The following is a 19,896-nucleotide window of genomic DNA, read 5'->3' on the forward strand; positions in this document are numbered from 1 at the left end:
ATTACAACCCGTCTGTCTCCCTGTAGATGTGTCCTGTGTATTACAACCCGTCTGTCTCTCTGTAGATGTGTCCTGTGTATTACAACCCGTCTGTCTCTCTGTAGATGTGTCCTGTGTATTACAACCCGTCTGTCTCCCTGTAGATGTGTCCTGTGTATTACAACCCGTCTGTCTCCCTGTAGATGTGTCCTGTGTATTACAACCCGTCTGTCTCCCTGTAGATGTGTCCTGTGTATTACAACCCGTCTGTCTCCCTGTAGATGTGTCCTGTGTATTACAACCCGTCTCTCTCCCTGTAGATGTGTACTGTGTATTACAACCCGTCTGTCTCTCTGTAGATGTGTCCTGTGTATTACAACCCGTCTGTCTCCCTGTAGATGTGTCCTGTGTATTACAACCCGTCTGTCTCCCTGTAGATGTGTCCTGTGTATTACAACCCGTCTGTCTCTCTGTAGATGTGTCCTGTGTATTACAACCCGTCTGTCTCTCTGTAGATGTGTCCTGTGTATTACAACCCGTCTGTCTCCCTGTAGATGTGTCCTGTGTATTACAACCCGTCTGTCTCCCTGTAGATGTGTCCTGTGTATTACAACCCGTCTGTCTCCCTGTAGATGTGTACGGTGTATTACAACCCGTCTGTCTCCCTGTAGATGTGTACTACAACCCGTCTGTCTCTCTGTAGATGTGTCCTGTGTATTACAACCCGTCTGTCTCTCTGTAGATGTGTCCTGTGTATTACAACCCGTCTCTCTCCCTGTAGATGTGTACGGTGTATTACAACCCGTCTGTCTCCCTGTAGATGTGTACTACAACCCGTCTGTCTCTCTGTAGATGTGTCCTGTGTATTACAACCCGTCTGTCTCTCTGTAGATGTGTCCTGTGTATTACAACCCGTCTGTCTCCCTGTAGATGTGTCCTGTGTATTACAACCCGTCTGTCTCCCTGTAGATGTGTCCTGTGTATTACAACCCGTCTGTCTCCCTGTAGATGTGTCCTGTGTATTACAACCCATCTCTCTCCCTGTAGATGTGTACTGTGTATTTCAACCCGTCTCTCTCCCTGTAGATGTGTCCTGTGTATTACAACCCGTCTGTCTCCCTGTAGATGTGTCCTGTGTATTACAACCCGTCTGTCTCCCTGTAGATGTGTACGGTGTATTACAACCCGTCTGTCTCTCTGTAGATGTGTCCTGTGTATTACAACCCGTCTCTCTCCCTGTAGATGTGTACGGTGTATTACAACCCGTCTGTCTCCCTGTAGATGTGTACTACAACCCGTCTGTCTCTCTGTAGATGTGTCCTGTGTATTACAACCCGTCTGTCTCTCTGTAGATGTGTCCTGTGTATTACAACCCGTCTGTCTCCCTGTAGATGTGTCCTGTGTATTACAACCCGTCTGTCTCCCTGTAGATGTGTCCTGTGTATTACAACCCGTCTGTCTCTCTGTAGATGTGTCCTGTGTATTACAACCCGTCTGTCTCCCTGTAGATGTGTCCTGTGTATTACAACCCGTCTGTCTCTCTGTAGATGTGTCCTGTGTATTACAACCCGTCTGTCTCTCTGTAGATGTGTCCTGTGTATTAAAACCCGTCTGTCTCTCTGTAGATGTGTCCTGTGTATTACAACCCGTCTGTCTCTCTGTAGATGTGTCCTGTGTATTACAACCCGTCTGTCTCTCTGTAGATGTGTCCTGTGTATTACAACCCGTCTGTCTCTCTGTAGATGTGTCCTGTGTATTACAACCCGTCTGTCTCTCTGTAGATGTGTCCTGTGTATTACAACCCGTCTGTCTCTCTGTAGATGTGTCCTGTGTATTACAACCCGTCTGTCTCTCTGTAGATGTGTCCTGTGTATTACAACCCGTCTGTCTCTCTGTAGATGTGTCCTGTGTATTACAACCCGTCTGTCTCCCTGTAGATGTGTCCTGTGTATTACAACCCGTCTGTCTCTCTGTAGATGTGTCCTGTGTATTACAACCCGTCTGTCTCTCTGTAGATGTGTCCTGTGTATTACAACCCGTCTGTCTCCCTGTAGATGTGTCCTGTGTATTATAACCCGTCTGTCTCTCTGTAGATGTGTCCTGTGTATTACAACCCGTCTGTCTCCCTGTAGATGTGTACTGTGTATTACAACCCGTCTGTCTCCCTGTAGATGTGTCCTGTGTATTACAACCCGGCTGTCTCTCTTTAGATCTGTCCTGTGTATTACAACCCGTCTGTCTCTCTGTAGATGTGTCCTGTGTATTACAACCCGTCTGTCTCTCTGTAGATGTGTATTACAACCCGTCTGTCTCCCTGTAGATGTGTACTGTGTATTACAACCCGTCTGTCTCCCTGTAGATGTGTCCTGTGTATTACAACCCGGCTGTCTCTCTTTAGATCTGTCCTGTGTATTACAACCCGTCTGTCTCTCTGTAGATGTGTCCTGTGTATTACAACCCGTCTGTCTCCCTGTAGATGTGTCCTGTGTATTACAACCCGTCTGTCTCCCTGTAGATGTGTCCTGTGTATTACAACCCGTCTGTCTCTCTGTAGATGTGTCCTGTGTATTACAACCCGTCTGTCTCCCTGTAGATGTGTCCTGTGTATTACAACCCGTCTGTCTCTCTGTAGATGTGTACTGTGTATTACAACCCGTCTGTCTCCCTGTAGATGTGTACTGTGTATTACAACCCGTCTGTCTCCCTGTAGATGTGTCCTGTGTATTACAACCCGGCTGTCTCTCTTTAGATCTGTCCTGTGTATTACAACCCGTCTGTCTCTCTGTAGATGTGTACTGTGTATTACAACCCGTCTGTCTCTCTGTAGATGTGTCCTGTGTATTACAACCTGTCTGTCTCTCTGTAGATGTGTCCTGTGTATTACTACCCGTCTGTCTCCCTGTAGATGTGTATTACAACCCGTCTGTCTCTCTGTAGATGTGTCCTGTGTATTACAACCCGTCTGTCTCTCTGTAGATGTGTATTACAACCCGTCTGTCTCTCTGTAGATGTGTCCTGTGTATTACAACCCGTCTGTCTCTCTGTAGATGTGTATTACAACTCGTCTGTCTCTCTGTAGATGTGTCCTGTGTATTACAACCTGTCTGTCTCTCTGTAGATGTGTCCTGTGTATTACAACCAGTCTGTCTCTCTGTAGATGTGTCCTGTGTGTGTGGAACTGGGTACGTAGGCAACGGGGACTTCTGTAACGGAGACCTGGCCAGTGTTGTGGCTACCAACTTAAACTACTCTGTATTCTACAATGTAAGTGTGTTGTTTCATTCAGGACTAATCCAAAATTAAGATCCTCACATGCAACTCAGACTTAATTGTATTAATTCAAATTAAAGTAATCGAATTAGCACAAATGTCAAATAACATTTGGGACATTTGCAAACATTTACGGGTGATATGGATCTCAAGTTAGAATTTGGCCCTACTTTGTGAGTGCAAATATTGAAAAACATTCAATTTTCTCTCCTGGTTGTAGATATTGTTGAAGTATGCAGGCTCGTCTACAGAGGGAGAAGTTCTGTTGGACTTTCTGTCCAGCAGTTCATCCTATGCCACTCTGTTTGTGCCACTCAACGCTGGGTTCTCTGAAAATGAGGTGATTTTATTTTAAACGTCTGAAATCATGGAACAAAAAAATAGACATTTTTACTTACTTTTTCCTGTAAATTAATGTATTTTTTGTCATTTAAAAAGGGATAGTTCACCTAAATTACATATTGGTTTGCTTACCCTGTAAGAAGTCTATGTACTAGCTATGACAGTAATCCATGCTTTGGTTTAGTTTCCCTGGCACCGTTTTCAAATGCTAACGCTTTAGCATTTGTGGCACAAATCTCATTCAAGTCATGGGACCTGTATAATTATTTTGCACATCATGTCCAAATCATCTATGTGACTTGTGAGCTTCAAAATCAATGAGATATTGATGATTTGGACATTATATCGGTCCCATGACTTGAATGGGATATGTGCCACAAAATGCTAAAACGTTAGCATTTGAAAACAGTGCCAGGGAAACTAAAGCATGGATTCCTGTCATATCATGTTCATAGACTTCTTACAGGGTAAAGAAACCAATGGCATTTTGGAATTTGTGTGCACTATCCCTTTAAAAATAAAAAAAAGTTTATATAATGATGTATAATTGTGTCTTAGTTATTTGATGTATATTTTCTTGACTGCATGTAGACGTTATCAGACCGGGATGTGGAGTACCATATCTCCACGAACAACAGCGTTATGTTCTACGAGGACCTGAAACACGATGGCGTCATCCCTTCCAGACTGGGATATAATCTCTCACTGGTCATTTCCCCCAGCAACACCACACAGCAGAACCAGGTGAGTGGACCGGTCTGGTACAAATGTCCAGGAGATGGTTGTGCAATTCAAACAGTCTTTACTTCAGATCAACATGTTACTAATAAACTTGTAAAATAAATAATAAACAAAAAAATGAAGTGGATAATATCATACATTTCTTAAAGCAACAATTCATTTCATGGATGTTTGGATTTGGATTAAGTGATTCTTGAATGTGTTTGTGTGACGGTTGTTTCTCCACAGGAACCCCAGACATTGAAGCTAGTGAACCGGAGGCTAGTGTTGACCTGGGACATCCCAGCATACAATGGAATTATTCATATCATAGAGGGTCCACTCAGAGCCCCGCCCTTACCAGTGAGTTAAGCAGTTGAGTGAAGTTGTACCCTAGGTGCTGATCTTGGATCAGCTTTCATTTCATTTCATTTCCCCCACTAATGGTTAAAGTTGGGGTAGCTGATCCTAGATCTGTAACTAGGGGAAACTTCAACCCAGAGTGAACAGGGTTCATCTGCTCCTTATCAGACCATTATAACAATCCTAATTCATTGCAAATTCCAGCCCTATTCCAGAGCCACACAAGGAGTCTCTGGTCAACAGTAACACACTGCATTATGGGAGAATAGGGTCTCTGGTCAACAGTAACACACTGCATTTTGGGAGAATAGGGTCTCTGGTCAACAGTAACACACTGCATTATGGGAGAATAGGGTCTCTGGTCAACAGTAACACACTGCATTATGGGAGAATAGAGTCTCTGGTCAACAGTAACACACTGCATTATGGGAGAATAGGGTCTCTGGTCAACAGTAACACACTGCATTATGGGAGAATAGGGTCTCTGGTCAACAGTAACACACTGCATTTTGGGAGAATAGGGTCTCTGGTCAACAGTAACACACTGCATTATGGGAGAATAGGGTCTCTGGTCAACAGTAACACACTGCATTATGGGAGAATAGAGTCTCTGGTCAACAGTAACACACTGCATTATGGGAGAATAGGGTCTCTGGTCAACAGTAACACATTGCATTATGGGAGAATAGGGTCTCTGGTCAACAGTAACACACTGCATTATGGGAGAATAGGGTCTCTGGTCAACAGTAACACACTGCATTATGGGAGAATAGGGTCTCTGATCAACAGTAACACACTGCATTTTGGGAGAATAGGGTCTCTGGTCAACAGTAACACACTGCATTATGGGAGAATAGGGTCTCTGGTCAACAGTAACACACTGCATTATGGGAGAAGAGAGTCTCTGGTCAACAGTAACACACTGCATTATGGGAGAATAGGGTCTCTGGTCAACAGTAACACACTGCATTATGGGAGAATAGAGGCTCTGGTCAACAGTAACACACTGCATTATGGGAGAATAGGGTCTCTGGTCAACAGTAACACACTGCATTATGGGAGAATAGAGTCTCTGGTCAACAGTAACACACTGCATTATGGGAGAATAGGGTCTCTGGTCAACAGTAACACACTGCATTATGGGAGAATAGAGTCTCTGGTCAACAGTAACACACTGCATTATGGGAGAATAGGGTCTCTGGTCAACAGTAACACATTGCATTATGGGAGAATAGGGTCTCTGGTCAACAGTAACACACTGCATTATGGGAGAATAGAGTGTCTTTGTCCCTTCTAGTAATTATAATTCTATGACTATCATTCCAGGTGCACCACGCCCAGTCAACAGGCCACGCCCAAGGGGGCGGGACTGTGGCCACTTCCATCCTGGTCACCTGTCTGATCGTCTGCGTCATCGCTGGCCTCGCCTACTACGTCTTCAAACACAAGAATGACGCCTTCCGCTTCCACTACTTCAAGGTAACAAGTCCTTCCAACAGTACTATAGACCAGGCCCATTGGGCCCACAGGGCTGTAGTCAACAGTACTATAGACCAGGCCCACTGGGCTGTAGTCAACAGTACTATAGACCAGGCCCACAGGGCTGTAGTCAACAGTACTATAGACCAGGCCCACAGGGCTGTAGTCAACAGTACTATAGACCAGGCCCACTGGGCTGTAGTCAACAGTACTATAGACCAGGCCCACTGGGCTGTAGTCAACAGTACTATAGACCAGGCCCACAGGGCTGTAGTCAACAGTACTATAGACCAGGCCCACAGGGCTGTAGTCAACAGTACTATAGACCAGGCCCACAGGGCTGTAGTCAACAGTACTATAGACCAGGCCCACAGGGCCCACAGGGCTGTAGTCAACAGTACTATAGACCAGGCCCATTGGGCCCACAGGGCTGTAGTCAACAGTACTATAGACCAGGCCCACTGGGCTGTAGTCAACAGTACTATAGACCAGGCCCACTGGGCCCACAGTACTATAGACCAGGCCCACTGGGCTGTAGTCAACAGTACTATAGACCAGGCCCACTGGGCCCACAGTACTATAGACCAGGCCCACTGGGCCGTAGTCAACAGTACTATAGACCAGGCCCACAGGGCTGTAGTCAACAGTACTATAGACCAGGCCCACTGGGCTGTAGTCAACAGTACTATAGACCAGGCCCACTGGGCCCACAGGGCTGTAGTCAACAGTACTATAGACCAGGCCCATTGGGCCCACAGGGCTGTAGTCAACAGTACTATAGACCAGGCCCACTGGGCTGTAGTCAACAGTACTATAGACCAGGCCCACAGGGCTGTAGTCAACAGTACTATAGACCAGGCCCACTGGGCTGTAGTCAACAGTACTATAGACCAGGCCCACAGGGCTGTAGTCAACAGTACTATAGACCAGGCCCACAGGGCCGTAGTCAACAGTACTATAGACCAGGCCCACAGGGCTGTAGTCAACAGTACTATAGACCAGGCCCACAGGGCTGTAGTCAACAGTACTATAGATAAGGCCCATTGGGCCCACAGGGCTGTAGTCAACAGTACTATAGACCAGGCCCACTGGGCTGTAGTCAACAGTACTATAGACCAGGCCCACTGGGCCCACAGTACTATAGACCAGGCCCACTGGGCTGTAGTCAACAGTACTATAGACCAGGCCCACTGGGCCCACAGTACTATAGACCAGGCCCACTGGGCCGTAGTCAACAGTACTATAGACCAGGCCCACAGGGCTGTAGTCAACAGTACTATAGACCAGGCCCACTGGGCTGTAGTCAACAGTACTATAGACCAGGCCCACTGGGCCCACAGTACTATAGACCAGGCCCACTGGGCTGTAGTCAACAGTACTATAGACCAGGCCCACTGGGCCCACAGTACTATAGACCAGGCCCACAGGGCCGTAGTCAACAGTACTATAGACCAGGCCCACAGGGCTGTAGTCAACAGTACTATAGACCAGGCCCACAGGGCCCACAGGGCTGTAGTCAACAGTACTATAGACCAGGCCCATTGGGCCCACAGGGCTGTAGTCAACAGTACTATAGACCAGGCCCACTGGGCTGTAGTCAACAGTACTATAGACCAGGCCCACTGGGCCCACAGTACTATAGACCAGGCCCACTGGGCTGTAGTCAACAGTACTATAGACCAGGCCCACTGGGCCCACAGTACTATAGACCAGGCCCATTGGGCTGTAGTCAACAGTACTATAGACCAGGCCCACTGGGCTGTAGTCAACAGTACTATAGACCAGGCCCACAGGGCTGTAGTCAACAGTACTATAGACCAGGCCCACAGGGCCCACAGGGCTGTAGTCAACAGTACTATAGACCAGGCCCACTGGGCCGTAGTCAACAGTACTATAGACCAGGCCCACAGGGCTGTAGTCAACAGTACTATAGACCAGGCCCACTGGGCTGTAGTCAACAGTACTATAGACCAGGCCCACTGGGCCCACAGGGCTGTAGTCAACAGTACTATAGACCAGGCCCATTGGGCCCACAGGGCTGTAGTCAACAGTACTATAGACCAGGCCCACTGGGCTGTAGTCAACAGTACTATAGACCAGGCCCACAGGGCTGTAGTCAACAGTACTATAGACCAGGCCCACTGGGCTGTAGTCAACAGTACTATAGACCAGGCCCACAGGGCTGTAGTCAACAGTACTATAGACCAGGCCCACAGGGCTGTAGTCAACAGTACTATAGACCAGGCCCACAGGGCTGTAGTCAACAGTACTATAGACCAGGCCCATTGGGCCCACAGGGCTGTAGTCAACAGTACTATAGACCAGGCCCACTGGGCTGTAGTCAACAGTACTATAGACCAGGCCCACTGGGCCCACAGTACTATAGACCAGGCCCACTGGGCTGTAGTCAACAGTACTATAGACCAGGCCCACTGGGCCCACAGTACTATAGACCAGGCCCACTGGGCCGTAGTCAACAGTACTATAGACCAGGCCCACAGGGCTGTAGTCAACAGTACTATAGACCAGGCCCACTGGGCTGTAGTCAACAGTACTATAGACCAGGCCCACTGGGCCCACAGTACTATAGACCAGGCCCACTGGGCTGTAGTCAACAGTACTATAGACCAGGCCCACTGGGCCCACAGTACTATAGACCAGGCCCACAGGGCCGTAGTCAACAGTACTATAGACCAGGCCCACAGGGCTGTAGTCAACAGTACTATAGACCAGGCCCACAGGGCCCACAGGGCTGTAGTCAACAGTACTATAGACCAGGCCCATTGGGCCCACAGGGCTGTAGTCAACAGTACTATAGACCAGGCCCACTGGGCTGTAGTCAACAGTACTATAGACCAGGCCCACTGGGCCCACAGTACTATAGACCAGGCCCACTGGGCTGTAGTCAACAGTACTATAGACCAGGCCCACTGGGCCCACAGTACTATAGACCAGGCCCATTGGGCTGTAGTCAACAGTACTATAGACCAGGCCCACTGGGCTGTAGTCAACAGTACTATAGACCAGGCCCACAGGGCTGTAGTCAACAGTACTATAGACCAGGCCCACAGGGCTGTAGTCAACAGTACTAGAGACCAGGCCCACAGGGCCCACAGGGCTGTAGTCAACAGTACTATAGACCAGGCCCATTGGGCCCACAGGGCTGTAGTCAACAGTACTATAGACCAGGCCCACTGGGCTGTAGTCAACAGTACTATAGACCAGGCCCACTGGGCCCACAGTACTATAGACCAGGCCCACTGGGCTGTAGTCAACAGTACTATAGACCAGGCCCACTGGGCCCACAGTACTATAGACCAGGCCCATTGGGCTGTAGTCAACAGTACTATAGACCAGGCCCACTGGGCTGTAGTCAACAGTACTATAGACCAGGCCCACAGGGCTGTAGTCAACAGTACTATAGACCAGGCCCACAGGGCTGTAGTCAACAGTACTATAGACCAGGCCCACAGGGCTGTAGTCAACAGTACTATAGACCAGGCCCACAGGGCTGTAGTCAACAGTACTATAGACCAGGCCCACAGGGCTGTAGTCAACAGTACTATAGACCAGGCCCACAGGGCCCACAGGGCTGTAGTCAACAGTACTATAGACCAGGCCCACAGGGCCCACAGGGCTGTAGTCAACAGTACTATAGACCAGGCCCACAGGGCTGTAGTCAACAGTACTATAGACCAGGCCCACAGGGCCCACAGGGCTGTAGTCAACAGTACTATAGACCAGGCCCACAGGGCCCACAGGGCTGTAGTCAACAGTACTATAGACCAGGCTCACAGGGCTGTAGTCAACAGTACTATAGACCAGGCCCACAGGGCTGTAGTCAACAGTACTATAGACCAGGCCCACAGGGCCCACAGGGCTGTAGTCAACAGTACTATAGACCAGGCCCACAGGGCCCACAGGGCTGTAGTCAACAGTACTATAGACCAGGCCCACAGGGCCCACAGGGCTGTAGTCAACAGTACTAAAAGACCACTCAGTAGCGCAGCTTTCAAGTTTGCATTCTACCCTAGCCTACATAATACTTTATTTAGTTTTCTTCAATTTGAAAAAAACAAACTAACAATATTCTGCGGTTGAAAACGTATAAATGTACAATAACGTGGAACCAAATGCACCGGGAGTTGGTTAACTTTTTGACCAGTCACTCAGAGGGCTTTGACTGTGTTCTCCGTAGTGTGTTTTAGTTGTATTGTATTTTACATTTGTGTGACTTGTCTATCAGCGTGTCGTGTTTTTTTGTGGACCCCAGGAAGTGTAGCTGCTGCTGCTGCTCATGGGGTTTTTAACAAACACATTTTACACATTTGACATTCACCGAATAACAATAAGCCAGAAATCCAGTCAGTCTACGCCAATATGCCACTCCTTGTCAAGCTAAACAATTTGTTTGCCATGACAAGGAGTAGCAAGGAGGTAGGGAGGGGGGAAAACTGAAAACGAGCTGTTATTGGCTGAGATGTTTGGAACTCTTTCTTATTTGCCTATTAACTCATGTATAAATGATGTCACCATGGATGGCCAAAACTCCATCCCACCAAAACAGGCTGACATTTCAGTCAGCCTTTTCAAATAGTTTACATTAAAACAGGCATTATCATAATTTTCACAATTTCACACTATTTTTCCAACCTCAGCGTTGTTTATTAGGTACACCAGCCCATTCACGAAAATGTACTGCTCCTACAGACAGTGAGTCTCGTGGTTGTGGCTTCTTATATAAAGCAGGCAGACAGGCATCAAGACATTCAGTTACTGTTCGGTTGAATGTTAGAATGGGCAAAACGAGAGACCTAAGCGAATTTGAGCGTGGTATGATCGTCGTTGCCAGACGCGCCGGATCCAGTATCTCAGAACAGCCGGCCTCCTGGGTTTTTCACGTACGACAGTGTCTAGGGTTTACAGAGAACGGTGGGACAAACAAAACATCCAGTCAGCGGCAGTCCTGTGGGAGAAAACAGCTCGTTGATGAGAGGTCGAAGAAGAATGGCAAGAATCATGCAAGCAAACAGGCAAATAACGGTTCAGTACAACAGTGGTGTGCAGAACGACATCTCAGAACAAACAACATGTCGGTCCTTGTCACGGATTGGCTACTGCAGCAGACGACCACAACGGGTTCCTATCAGATAAAGACAAGAAGAAACGGCTCCAGTACGTGATCACCAACACTGGACAGTTGAGAGAAATAAAGGCTACCACGTTAGAAATAAAGGCTACCGCGATAGAAATAAAGCTAGGCTACCGCGTTGGCAATAAAGGCTACCGCGTTGGAAATAAAGGCTACCGCGTTGGAAATAAAGGCTACCGCGTTGGAAATAAAGTCTACCGCGTTGGAAATAAAGGCTACCGCGTTGGAAATAAAGGCTACCGCGTTGGAAATAAAGGCTACCACGTTGGAAATAAAGGCTACCACGTTGGAAATAAAGGCTACCACGTTGGAAATAAAGGCTACCACGTTAGAAATAAAGGCTACCACGTTAGAAATAAAGGCTACCACGTTAGAAATAAAGTCTACCACGTTAGAAATAAAGGCTACCACGTTAGAAATAAAGGCTACCACTTTGGAAATAAAGGCTACCACGTTAGAAATAAAGGCTACCACGTTGGAAATAAAGGCTACCACGTTGGAAATAAAGGCTACCACGTTAGAAATAAAGGCTACCACGTTGGAAATAAAGGCTACCACGTTGGAAATAAAGGCTACCACGTTAGAAATAAAGGCTACCACGTTAGAAATAAAGGCTACCACGTTAGAAATAAAGGCTACCACGTTAGAAATAAAGGCTACCACGTTAGAAATAAAGGCTAGCACGTTAGAAATAAAGGCTACCACGTTAGAAATAAAGGCTAGCACGTTAGAAATAAAGGCTAGCACGTTGGAAATAAAGACTCATGCCAAACCAGTGATGTTAAGCTAATGCATGTTTTCATGTTCATTTTTATTTATGCCTATCAGTCTAATTCGAGTGTTTGAACTTTTAACGCGGCTGGATTATAGTGGGGTGTGGTTTCGTGGCATCCAATGGCAGTGGTATGGCAACGAACCGCTTGTGGATTTGACAATGCTAACGCAGTTCCGCCTCCAACGATGCAAAATGGATGTCAATCTGATTGAATCTAGTTGTTGTATAAATACAAAATATCTGACATTGTATTCCCATTTGAACTTAGTTGTGCTTTTAAATGGTTGAAAGCACAATGGAACCCTCCCAAGTGGTATGGCGGTCTAAGGCACTACATCGCAACCGGCCGTGATCGGGAGTCCCATAGGGCGGCACACAATTGTTCCAGCGTCATCCGAGTTAGGGCAAGGTTTTGGCCGGGGGGGCTTTATTTGGCTCATCGTGCTCTAGCGACTCCTTGTGGTGGGCCGGGCGCCTGCAGGCTGACCTCGGCCGTCAGTTGAACAGTGTTTCCTCTGACACGTTGGTGCGGCTGGCTTCTGGGTTAAGTGGGCGGGTATTAAGAAGCACGATTTGACGAGTCACGTTCCGGAGAACACATGACTCGACCTTCGCCTCCCGAGCCAGTTGTGGAGTTGCAGCGAGGAGACAAGATCGTAATGGGGGAGAAAAAGGGGGTAAAAAAATTATAAAAGCACAGTGATAAATCAAATCAAATGTATTTATTAAAGCCCTTCTTACATCAGCTGATATCTCAAAGTGCTGTACAGAAACCCAGCCTAAAACCCCAAACAGCAAGCAATGCAGGTGTAGAAGCCCCTGTAGAAGCACACATTGAGAATTTGCCTGTCTCTGACTGGGTGAATCAAGGTTACCCACATCTCCACGGTGAAATGACATGGTATGCCCAGATAAAGGGGGTCTTTCTAAAAACAGATTTGATTGACTGACATGTCTCGTCTCCCATGGTGACAGAATGAAGAGGAGGGCGATAAGCCTGCTCTGGTGTCTATTCCCAACCCGCTCTACATCGGTTCCAGAGCCTTCAACCAACCCTTTGGTATCAATGAACAATGTGTAAGTCTCAATAATGATGTGTTATATCTCAATAACAAAACTGATCAATATGTAAGGCCAGGATTCAATCTGATCCCGCCTGTCAACAATGCTATATTTAAAAGGTAATGACTGATTGAGGCGACACATGTAGTGTGGATCTGGTCTGTGAAATGTGGGAACGTTGCCTTTAAAAGCTGCGTTGTCAATAACCCGCAATCAGATTGAATGTTAAGTCAATTTTATATCTCAGTACTGTTAAGCTTAAAACACTTTTTAAATTTTTTTTTAACCACATTGGATTTAAGAGTAAATCCGTACTGAACTTCTGCCTCTGGGGGTGGTCTTGAGCCAAAAGGGGTCCCCTGAATGGACAGAAATACTGTTCACAAATAACCATCTAGCCTAATGGTTTAACATGTTATTTCCCTGTCTAGGAAGAGGCTGAACCAGCAGAACCAGCAGAACCAGCAGAACCAGCTCCTCAACTACTGGATTTATGAGAACAATAACAACATTATGTGGGCGCTTAAGGAAGGGCTGGAGTTAATTGACTTCCTGCATTTTAACAAACTATGCTGGGAATATGTAAATAAAATATGACATAGGCCTATATTTTCCAAAGACAATGGCTGGGTTCTAATCCGTGAAAACGCTGTCTGTGCTTTTTAAAAGGCGGAGATGGCATTACTGGCAAACACTATTAGAATTTACCTTAAAATGTCAAACTTGTTAAAACGCGGTCTCCTTTAAAAAGGCACATTGTTAGCTGTCCTATGCTCTACTCTATTACATGCTTTGAATTTAATCCTAAACTCGGCAGTAGGTCTGTTTTCCCAAAAAAATGTTAAGGGACGAGGCTTGATTGAAAACTGGATTGAAAACGCGACCCTCCACAGAAAACACTGATGCAAAATGTCAGGCATGTTTATATGACACTGTATTAAAATATTCCTTCTATGCATCCCTTGTATAGATTATTGGTCATTATTTGATGGTATAAATTCTGTTACTACAACAATAACCATTTATTCATATGAGCTCCCTTTCACCCAACAATCACATTTAAAATTTAAAATTTGACTTTCCCCAGATTTATCTTTTTTAGATTTAAGATGTATTTTACAACACATACCAGATTTAAAAATATATATATTAATCTACTGGACTGACACCATTAGATAGCCTACCTTAAGTTGACGTTTGTTTACCCAACTTTAGTAGAAATCCATTTTTACTTCTAAAATGTCACCTTAGCTTCCCTTTAAAGCCGCAAACCTTCTCAAAAGGGGAGCTCCAAGTTTCACCCCAGGACTCTGCTCCTCAGAAGGAGCTCCAAACCCCACCCCCGGGACTCTGCCCCTCAGAAGGAGCTCCAAGCCCCACCCCCGGGACTCTGCCCCTCAGAAGGAGCTCCAAGCCCCACCCCCGGGACTCTGCCCCTCAGAAGGAGCTCCAAGCCCCACCCCCGGGACTCTGCCCCTCAGAAGGAGCTCCAAGCCCCACCCCCGGGACTCTGCCCCTCAGAAGGAGCTCCAAGCCCCACCCCCGGGACTCTGCCCCTCAGAAGGAGCTCCAAGCCCCACCCCCGGGACTCTGCCCCTCAGAAGGAGCTCCAAGCCCCACCCCCGGGACTCTGCCCCTCAGAAGGAGCTCCAAGCCCCACTCCCAGAGCTCTGCTCTCACAAAGCAGCGCACCCATCCCCCCCAGAATGGAGGGAAGAGAAGGAGATGAGCCGAGCTGCAGTGTTGGCTGGAGCAGCATGAACAGAGAGAAGGGAATGAGAGGGGGACCCGAGCTGCAGTGTTGGCTGGAGCAGCATGGACAGAGAGAAGGGAATGAGAGGGGGACCCGAGCTGCAGTGTTGGCTGGAGCAGCATGGACAGAGAGAAGGGAATGAGAGGGGGACCCGAGCTGCAGTGTTGGCTGGAGCAGCATGGACAGAGAGAAGGGAATGAGAGGGGGACCCAAGCTCTAGTGTTGGCTGGAGCAGCATGAACAGAGAGAAGGGAATGAGAGGGGGACCCGAGCTGCAGTGTTGGCTGGAGCAGCATGAACATGGTTCAATATAAATGGATAAAGCATCACCTTTGTCATCCCAGCAGAATGACCTTTGTCATCCCAGCAGAATGACCTTTGTCATCCCAGCAGAATGACCTTTGTCAGCTGGTTGCTGGGATGACTAACAAGATTGACAATGGAAACTGATCTTTTTTTAAACCTGTAACCCAAACAGATGTCAAAATCAATATATTTATTCAATCTAACACTGAAGCGATCGAAATGTAAATATATTTTACATTGAGCCGACACACTACATGACCAAAAGTGTGTGTACATCTGCTCGTCGAAAAAAAATGTATGCCCATTACAAAAATCATGGGCATTAAAATGGAGTTGGTCCCCCCCTTAGTTGCTATAACAGCCTCCACTCTTCTGGGAAGGCTTTCCGCTAGGATTAGGCCCGGCTCGCAATCAGCCTTCCAATTCATCCCAAAGGTGTTCGATGGGGTTGAGGTCAGTCAAGTTCTTCCCCACCAATCTCGACAAACCATTTCTGTATGGACCTCGCTTTGTGCATGGGGGCATTGTCATGCTGAAACAGGAAAGGACCTGCCACAAAGTTGGAAGCACAGAATCATGTATAATGACATTGTATGCTGTAGCGTTAAGATTTCCCTTCACTGGAACTGAGGGGCCCGAACCATGAAAAACAGCCCAAGACCATTATTCCTCCTCCACCAAACTTTACAGTTGACACTATACATTGGGGCAGGTAGCGTTCTCATGGCATCCGCCAAACCCAGATCCATCCGTCCGACTGTCAGATGGTGAAGCGTGATTCATCATTCCAGAGAACACGTTTTAACTGCTCCAGAGTCCAATGGTGGCGAGCTTTACACCACTCCAGCCGACGCTTGGCATTGCGCATGGTGATCTTAGGCTTGTGTGCGGCTGCTCGGCCATGAAAAACCCATTTCATTGAAGCTCCCGATGAACAGTTCTTGTGCTGACGTTGCTTCCAGAGGCAGTTGGGAACTCGGTAGTGAGTGTTGCAACCTAGCACAGACAACGCTTCAGCACTCGGCCGTCCTGTTCTGTGAGCTTGTGGCCTACCACTTCGCGGCTGAGCCGTTGTTGCTCCTAGATGTTTTCACTTCAAAAACAGCACTTAAAATTTGACCCACCTATGATGGTGCCACGTTGAAAATCAATGAGCTCTTCAGTAAGGCCATTCTACTGCTAATGTTTGTCTATGGAGATTGCGTGGCTACGTGCTCAATTGTATACACCTGTCAGCAACAGGTGTTGGCTGAAAAGCCAAATCCACTAATGTGAAGATGTGTCCACATACTTATGTATATATATAGTGTATTTTCTACAGATGGTCATACTATCAACAAACTATCTGTTGTTAAGGATCTGCTTGCTAGGGTTAGAACAAGGCTTTAGTTCAGGTTTAGAACAAGGCTTTAGTTCAGGGTTAGAACAAGGCTTTAGTTCAGGGTTAGAACAAGGCTTTAGTTCAGGGTTAGAATAAGGCTTTAGTTCAGGTTAAGAATAAGGCTTTGGTTCAGGTTAAGAATAAGGCTTTGGTTCAGGTTAAGAATAAGGCTTTGGTTCAGGTTAAGCATAAGGCTTTGGTTCAGGTTTAGAATAAGGCTTTGGTTCAGGTTAAGCATAAGGCTTTGGTTCAGGTTTAGAATAAGGCTTTGGTTCAGGTTTAGAATAAGGCTTTGGTTCAGGTTTAGAATAAGGCTTTGGTTCAGGTTTAGAATAAGGCTTTAGTTTAGGTTTAGAATAAGGCTTTAGTTTAGGTTTAGAATAAGGCTTTAGTTTAGGTTTAGAATAAGGCTTTAGTTCAGGTTTAGAATAAGGCTTTAGTTTAGGTTTAGAATAAGGCTTTAGTTTAGGTTTAGAATAAGGCTTTAGTTTAGGTTTAGAATAAGGCTTTAGTTCAGGTTTAGAGTGAAGACATTTATTCACTTCAACTGTTTTGATGTTTGTATTGATTGTTTCATTAATTTTTTGTTATATATTTTTTTACAATATTTAAAGCTTATACTAGCATCTACATCTCTACAGTTGATTAATTATGCCTAGCTCTGTGTGTGTATGAGAGAACAGGCATGAAAATATTTTAGGTGGTAATTGGCCATACCCCTCATTAAGTCCTGACCCATGATTAAAGTGTAGTCTATTTCAAAAGAACTGAATAGCATACTCTGAGTTGTTCTTATGTTAGGTCCTGATCTGGCTATGCCATACGGCTGTGAGTTAGACTCATTCATTTAGCAGAAAAGATATGCTTAGAATTCTGTGACATTTCTTATTATTTTATAGTATGAAGAATACAATTGAACAAAGCTGATTAAAATATAAATAATATTTTCTCCAAATGATTTGAGGTAGTGGGCACATGTTGCTATTCTGTGTTGAGCGGATAACAAAGAAACAGGTCCTACTATATGATTCATTTAGTTATTTATGTAACTTTAGTTGTGATACAAACGTTGGCCTATATGTTTTTATTTTTAATACTGCGTGATGGGACTCAAATTATGATTTTTTAAAAGTCGCAATACACTACACACTGGACGTTGTGCAAACTGTAAAACACATTTCCCGAGGCTATTTATTGTAGCCGGGGACTAAAGCAAACTTGAGGGAAAAAGCTACCAAAGTTCTATCAACACATTGACTGTAGTACTCGCGCTGGGAAAAACAGATCACTGCTACTCACCTTTTCGACAAGGCACTCCCTCACCCTCCTTTCGGCAAATCAGATCACGACTCCATTTTGCTCCTCCTTTCCTATAGGCAGAAACTCAAACAGGAAGCACCCTTGCTGAGGTCTATTCAATGCTGGTCTGACCAATCGGAATCCATGCTTCAAGATTGTCATGAAGCATGGATTCCGTTGCCTCTGAAAATAACATTGACGTATACACGGACACGGTGACTGAGTTCATCAGGAAGTGGATAAGGGATGTTGTTCCCACTGTGACTATTAAAACCTACCCAAACCAAAAACCGTGGATAGATGGCATTATTCACGCAAAACTGAAAGCATGAACCAAAGCATTTAACCATGGCAAGGTGACTGAGAATATGATTGATTACAAACAGTGTAGTTATTCCCTCCGTAAGACAATCAAAAAGGCAAAATGTCAGTACAGAGACAACGTGGAGTCGCAATTCAACAGCTCAGATACAAGACATAAGTGGCAGGGACTCCAGAAAATCACGGATTACAAAGGAAAAACCCACGTTGCGGACACCCACGTCTTGCTCCTGGACAAGCTAAACACCTTCTTCACCCGCTTTGAGGATAACACAGTGCCACCGACGTGGGCCTCTCCCGAGGACTGTGGTCTCTCGTTCTCTGTGGCCGAAGTGAATAAGACATTTAAGAGTGTTAAAACCCCTTGCAAGGCTGCCAGCCCAGACAGCATCCCTAGCCGTGTCCTCAGAGCATGCGCAGACCATCTGGCTGGTGTGTTAGGGACATATTCAATCTCTCCCTTTCCCAGTCTGCTGTCCCCACTTGCTTCAAGATGGCCACCATTGTTCCTGTACCCAAGAAAGCAAAGGTAACTGAACTAAATGACTATCGCCACGTAGCACTCACTTCTGTCATCATGAAGTGCTTTGATAGGCTAGTTAAGGATCATATCACCTCCACCTTACCTGCCACCCTAGACCCACTTCAATTTGCTTACCGCCCCAATAGCTCCACAGATGATGCTATTGCCATTGAATTGCACACTGCCCTATCCAATCCGTACAAGAGGAATACCTATGTAAGAATGTTGTTCATCGACTACTTAATATAATATATATATTTAACCTTTATTTAACTAGGCAAGTCAGCTAAGAACAAATTCTTATTTTACAATGATGGCCTACCCCGGCCAATACCTCCCCTAACAACGCTGGGCCAATTGTGCGCCACCCTATGGGACTCCCGATCACGGCTGGTTGTGATACAGCCCAGGATCGAACCAGGGTCTGGGGTGACACCTCGAGCACTGAGATGCAGCTCCTTAGACCGCTGCGCCACTCGGGAGCCCCAGCTCAACCTTCAACACCATAGTACCCTCCAAGATCATCAGTAAGCATGGGGCCCTGGGTCTGAACCCCGCCCTGTGCAACTGGGTCCTGGACTTCCTGACAGGCCCCCTCCAGGTGGTGAAGGTAAGACACAACACCTCCACTATGCTGATCCTCAACACAGGGGCCCCACAAGGGTGCGTGCTCAGCCCCCTCCTGTACTCCCTGTTCGCCCATGACTACGTGGCCACGCACACCTCCAACTCAATCATCAAGTTTGCAGACGACACAGTAGTAGTCCCGTGTGGCTCACTGGCAATGCCAGGATTGTGGGTTTGATTGCCACGGGGGCCCAGTATGAAAATGTATGCACTCACTAATGTAAGTTGGGGCGGCAGGGTAGCCTAGTGGTTAGAGTGTTGGACTAGTAACCGAAAGGTTGCAAGTTCAAATCCCCCGAGCTTACAAGGTACAAATCTGTCGTTCTGGCCCTGAACAGGCAGTTAACCCACTGTTCCTAGACCAGTTAACCCACTGTTCCTAGACCAGTTAACCCACTGTTCCTAGACCAGTTAACCCACTGTTCCTAGACCAGTTAACCCACTGTTCCTAGACCAGTTAACCCACTGTTCCTAGACCAGTTAACCCACTGTTCCTAGACCAGTTAACCCACTGTTCCTAGACCAGTTAACCCACTGTTCCTAG

At 46.5% G+C, this 19,896-nt stretch overlaps 1 protein-coding gene across 1 annotated transcript in view; it reads left to right on the forward strand.

Moving 5' to 3' along the window:
* The window catches only part of stab1 (stabilin 1), a 336,738-nt gene extending 322,638 nt beyond the window's left edge, over positions 1–14,100 (forward strand). Inside the window, exons 63-69 of the mRNA XM_071364529.1 lie at positions 3,137–3,243; positions 3,470–3,589; positions 4,183–4,335; positions 4,561–4,674; positions 6,001–6,153; positions 13,056–13,157; positions 13,574–14,100. Of these exons, the coding sequence (XP_071220630.1) occupies positions 3,137–3,243; positions 3,470–3,589; positions 4,183–4,335; positions 4,561–4,674; positions 6,001–6,153; positions 13,056–13,157; positions 13,574–13,639 (815 nt within the window). The 3' untranslated portion in view covers positions 13,640–14,100. The remainder of the gene's footprint in view (positions 1–3,136; positions 3,244–3,469; positions 3,590–4,182; positions 4,336–4,560; positions 4,675–6,000; positions 6,154–13,055; positions 13,158–13,573) is intronic.
* The last annotated feature ends 5,796 nt before the right edge of the window (positions 14,101–19,896 follow it).

Source organism: Salvelinus alpinus, chromosome 2 (genome assembly GCF_045679555.1).
Source record: "Salvelinus alpinus chromosome 2, SLU_Salpinus.1, whole genome shotgun sequence".
Taxonomy (NCBI): domain Eukaryota; kingdom Metazoa; phylum Chordata; class Actinopteri; order Salmoniformes; family Salmonidae; genus Salvelinus; species Salvelinus alpinus.